This window comes from Leuciscus leuciscus (assembly GCF_965113295.1).
Source record: "Leuciscus leuciscus genome assembly, chromosome: 7".
NCBI lineage: Eukaryota > Metazoa > Chordata > Actinopteri > Cypriniformes > Leuciscidae > Leuciscus > Leuciscus leuciscus.
This window is the reverse complement of record NC_138731.1, coordinates 44374020-44380019: the sequence shown is the minus strand read 5'-3', so window position 1 is coordinate 44380019 and position 6000 is coordinate 44374020. Positions and strand designations below refer to the sequence as shown.

The 6000-nt window shown below is 35.5% G+C and overlaps 1 protein-coding gene across 2 annotated transcripts in view; it reads right to left on the bottom strand.

Annotated features, from left to right (window-relative positions):
• Positions 1 to 6000, bottom strand: part of LOC309502319 (E3 ubiquitin-protein ligase SH3RF3-like) — a 149355-nt gene that overhangs the window by 42667 nt on the left and 100688 nt on the right. For both annotated transcript variants that reach the window (XM_082174675.1, XM_082174674.1), the window contains exon 3: positions 4386 to 4481. In XM_082174675.1, coding sequence (XP_082030801.1) covers positions 4386 to 4481 — 96 coding nt within the window. The remainder of the gene's footprint in view (positions 1 to 4385; positions 4482 to 6000) is intronic.

The window sequence follows — 6000 nt, the reverse complement described above, 5'->3', positions numbered from 1 at the left end:
AATCTTTTACATTGTAATCCTTTTCATTTTAATATTTGGCATGTTTGTGTGCCGCTGCGCATCCCTGTGTGTGTAATCAACAGTGTGTGTATGCGCGTTGTGGACCCGCCTATAGGCTCACATTACTAACGCGCTCTTTAACCCTCTGAGGTCTGAGGGGTTTTTGGGGTCCTTGAGATGTTCTGACATGCCCTGACATTTGTGCTTTTTTCAGTTGCTTATAAACATATTAATGGCAAAAAAAAATTACACACTATTTAGCACAAACAGGGCTACCATAATATGTGAGCAACAAGAATGTACATGTCTGCATTTTTGAGAGAATAATGTTTATGCGTGGTTATTGAAAAAACTAAAAACTAAAGTTTCTGAAATAAGGCCATAAAACACATGCTAAATATGTGCCAATAAGACTTTTGTCTAATAGATGTCATTGCCTAGTGTTTTTTCTTCAAAATGATGTGAAAATCATCCTGCCCTTATCATTCACATAACACAATACATTGATTTGAATTTTGCAAAGCACTTTCTGTTTGGAAAGGCAATATGCGGAGTGGGCGTCAACGATCATGCATATTTAGTGGTTCACACCTGAGGAGACAATGGGGCCCGCATACTTAATGACCCTTTCATTCAGGTGAGTCACTGAGCCACAAGAATGCAAGAGCAACAGTTGGAAACATCTCAATTCTTTTTTATTTTTCCACATATTGTGCTTGCAATTTGGCCTATAATATCCAAGGAAAACATGTCTAGTAATTGTGCAGTTAATTCTCATACTGTATTTTCAGGTTTTGGAATATGTATCCTCTCCCCAAATTTGTCACTAATAAAACACAATAAAAATTATTTAAAGAAAAGGCTTATATTTACCTTTTAATAGTTTGTTTACATCTACCTTGTAAATATATTTTTTTATTAAAAAGGTTACAATTACAACAACAATTCAAGTGTAATCTTTCTTTGTAAAAACTAAAGTATACATTTTATCATACATATTTCAAAGTTAAAAAGGTTACAACAACAATAATTACAATTTCAACAATATTTCAAGTGTACTCTTTCTTTGTAAAAAAAAAGATTATAGGCCTACATTTTATCTATGTATTCATTACTTTGAATATAGCCAACATTGGAACAGCTAACATCTTAGTTGATGACTTTATTTTTGACAAAAATAGTAGGCTATTTTATATATAGAAATTGCTAAACAAAAGCTTATTTGATGTGGCAGTATATTCTACAGTAAAAACTGTACCCAAATCTACTAAACAAACGCACCGGAGAAATGCACATTTATTAGGCTACATAGTTTTTTTGTTTTGGATGGTTTTGTTTAGAACCAGCTTTCTGTAAATATATTAAAATTTTTTTAGACATGTGAGGCGAGTAGGCTACGGGTTCATGATGATCTCCAGTTCAGACCTTATGTTGTGATTGCTAGCCTATATTTACTTTAAATCCAGGAAATTTGTTAATGAAAAACTTATTAAAATTAAGATACAATTGATACAAAACGAAATTCGTTTTAAAGAAAGGATTTGTAGTTTCTGTTTTGAGGTCTCTGTGAATGTTTGAAAGTATTTTAGTGCTTAGAGCGCTCGCGTCCATAATGGAGAACTGTCACGTAATATTGTTTTTTTCCTCATAAATGCGAACACGAAAAATAAAAGACAAAAGACTTTTAAGTAAAACTTACTCCGAAATTGTGTCCTCGGCGGAATTCGCTCTTCAATATGCTGCCGTTCGTCGTCTGTTACAATCTTCCTCTGAGGAAACAACCCGGTATCGTGCATTCTTCCTCGCTGTCCAGAATCATCTGAAGGGCGTCTTTATTACCGGAGAAGCGTGCCATACTCAAAACGCGATGAACTATCAGTAAGTCTGATAGAAACTGTGTTTTTATGGCATTGATCGGGGGGCGTATACTAGATCACCTAAACTATTTACATGTGAATAGCGCCGGGGGCGGGGCGCCCGCAGCTGATTATAAAGATAATGAGGCAGAAGGAAAAACGGTACCTCTCCTTGCTTTCAAACGGATTACATGAGTTGAAAACATTTGTGTTTTATATAAATTACTTCATTTAAAAGAAGAGATTTCAAGCTTCATAAAGACATAACTCACATGCCTGTGTGAGAAGTATTCGCTGAGTTATGATTCATTTTCGGACGCGTTTCGGAATGGACTACACGGACAGAGAGAAGGCAGAACCTAGCTTCGTGTTTATTTTTCTTTATTTGGCAAAAAGCACCACACTTTGTTTTTATTGTGAGTATACACAAAAATAATACACATTTAACAGAATCGATTGATGTATGAAACTTGCTTGTAATATCAAAGTCAACAGAGCAAAATTAATTTCTTTTGAACTGAACTGAAAAAAATCCAGCAAAACGCGTGGGCGCGTTTCTCGACCTCAGAGGGTTAAATAACAAAAAAATATCGCGCCATTGACTTTAGACCAGGTTTCAGTTGGTCAACGGCTCAGTCTATTTCTGTTCCTAAAAATAGTAACGGTCCAGCAATGCGCCCGAACACACACTCGTTCTCAGACCAGCAGCACACAGGCGCACAAATGGGCACAAATGCATTTGCTATTCAAACAACGTAGTGCAGGAAGTGAAAATGAAAAGTGCGTCGGGCTGAAACTAGCAAAACACACTTGCGTCGCGCTGGCGCTGCATTGCGCCGGGTGTATGATAGGGCCCACAAAGTCATAATTATAAGATAAAAAATAACTTTCTGTCATAATTATGACTGGTTGTGAGTTTGACTTTTTATGCCATAATTATCATTAAACCTCAAACTAATTCAGTTTCAGCCCTACAGATTTTTTTTTAATTATATCAGTAAAAACTCAAGCTTTTTAAAATGTTTATCAAACAACAAAAGACTAAAAGAAACTCTCTCACTGCTCTTGACTGAGTAACTTCAGCAGCTTTAATAAGAATCAATGTATACATATACATAATGTTACATTTTTACATTTGATTATTAATTTTCTTACATGAACGCTTGTTTAAATTGTTTAAAAAAATAAAGCACTGTTAATTTCATTCACATATTTCTTATACTGTATTTGTCCTACTGCGTGTCATTTTCATCTTTGTTCTTATTTTAATACCAAAGATGCTATAATGTAATAAAATAAAGTGAAATCTTTTTTCTTTTTTGTTTGGTTCCCTTGTAAGGCTGTATTTTTAAATAAATTGTATGGTTGCACTGCTCAGAATCGTGATAAGATCATGATCCTGCCTAAAAAAAATCATGCCATGATATTTTTGCACAATTGTTCACATGATTTTATGACCTTTCTCATTTCTCATGTGCATCACACAGACAACGTGTTTATCAAAATAAAGTGTTGCATTCATGAGGAACTGCTGAAGGACATCAGGACATCTGACATCAAAACTCTCTCCTCTCTAATCATGCTCAAAATCGACACGCATTACCCATAATGCATCACTCGTCACGCGCAGCTTCTCACGGCCTTAGTCCAGCACAAGTGGCTCGTTGTATTAACCCTGAAACACTAAACCAGCTGACATAAAGCTTTCATTTGTCCTGATGCATATTTAAAGGGGTGGTTGATTATGATTTGACTTTTCTAACTTTAGTTAGTGTGTAATGTTGCTGTCTGAGCATAAACAACATCTGCAAAGTTACAACGCTCAAAGTTCAAAGCAAAGGGAGAGATTTGCTTTTAAAGAAATCGCTTTTTAAGAACTACAACAAACGGCTGGTCGAGACTACACCACATTCCTCCCGGGTTAGTGACATCACCAACCCTAGAATTTACATAAACCCCGCCCCCTGAACATGATTTATAGATTATCAAGACAGAATATGCTAATCAATGACTAGAAGATAACTACACATAAGCTACATAAACTAAACAACTAACCATTCAGAAATGTCCTGTTGCTTCTACATGTTGTCACTTCTTCTTGAGTCTCTCCATCATTGTCTGACTCCGGTTTGAACATAAAAGGCAAAAAAAAGTGAAATTTTCAGTGTGTGTGTGTGTGTGTGTGTGTGTGTGTTAGCTGCTCCGTCACGCAGACACGCATTTAAAATGTCAAAAAAATGTAGCCTTTTATGTTCAAACCGGAGTCGGACAATGATGGAGAGACACACACACACACACAAAACCACACACACAAGCTCTTGAAGCTCCTCCCCCTGTGCCGGGAGCAGCAGCTCATTTGCATTTAAAGGGACAGACACAAAACGGTGTGTTTTCGACCTCAAAAAGTGACAACTTTAACATGATAATATATAAAAATATCTGTGGGATATTTTGAGCTAAAACTTCACACACACAGAGACTTCACACCCCCCCCCCCCCCCTTTAAAGGGCAGGCTTTAATACACTTACCTCAACGTATAGGATAGGAAAAATCCCAATCTTATCTCCCAGCATGCCTTCTGCCCAGTTATCGTCCACTCTCCGGATCACGGTCAGAACCTCGTCCTGCGAGAGAGGAAACACAGTACACACACCTTTATTCCGTGTTCATTCTTGCATTGTGAAAATGCGTTGAACAGATAAATCACACAGATGAATCACATCCTTATATAAAGTCAAGTTTAATTTTCATATTTACTGCTATGGAAACATTTCCACAACATAAGAAAAAAAACATGCTTTGGTAAATCTTAATTATGACATAAAAAGTCCTAATTAGTGGAGATGGTGGTCTAGTGGGTTAAACCACTGAACTGGTAAACTGGTAAATCAAAGGTTGCTTGTTCGATCCCAGCAGTCACCACCAGTGTGTCCTTGAGCAAGACACTTTACTCCACGTTGCTCCAGGGGGATTGTCCCTGTAATAAGTGCACTGTAAGTCGCTTTGGATAAAAGTGTCTGCCAAATGCAAATGTAATTATAACATACTGAGTCCTAATCATGAGATAAAAAGTCATAATGAGATCAAAAGTAAAAATTATGACATACTAAGTCCTAATTATGATGTCATAATTATGAGACTATGACATACTTTTGACATACTGTCATTTATAAGTTTAAATTATGACATACTGGAATAGTCTTCCTGATACTGTTCGTTGCTCAGACTCGCTCTCCCAGTTTAAAACTAGATTAAAGTCGCATCTCTTCAGCCAGGCATTCATATAATCCCACAGTTCAAACTACAATCCGGCCTCTAGCTCATAAATGCCAGAGGAGAACTGGCCCCCGACTGAGCCTGGGTTCTCCCAAGGTTTTTTTTTCTCCATTAGGTCACTTGATGGAGTTTTAGGACACCATTAGGTCACTTGATGGAGTTTTTCGGTTCCTTGCCACTGTTGCCTTTGGCTTGCTCAGTTGGGGATATTTTGGGGATATTTAATTTAATTTTATCAATCAATAAATTCCTCTTGAAACAAACTTTGTTGTATTATTTAAATTGAATACTGTGAAGCTGCTTTGATACAATCTGTATTGTGAAAAGCGCTATACAAATAAACTTGACTTGACTTGACATACTACCTCCTAATTATGAGATAAGTCAAAATTATGACATACTACCTCCTAATTATGAGATAAATCGAAATTATGACATACTAAATACTAATTATGAGATAAACAAATCAAGATTATGAAATGTTTTAATTATGAGATAAACGTCAAAATTATGACACATTAAGTCCTAATTATGACATTTTAAGTCCTAATTATGACAAGAGTCATAATTGAAATAAATCAAAATGATGACATACCAAGTCATAATTATCAGATTAAAAACTAAAATGTAGGATCTACTAAGTCATTTATGAGATAAAAAGTTTAAATTATGACATAAATTATAAGATAAGTCAAAATTATGATACTAAATACTCATTATGAAATCAGTCATAATTTTGAGATTAAATGTCATAATAATGTGATAAAAGTAAAAATGATGACATGCTAAGTGCTAATTATGAGTATAAAAACTTAAAATTATGCCATACTAAGCCATTTATGAGATGAAGTTTAAATTGACATACTA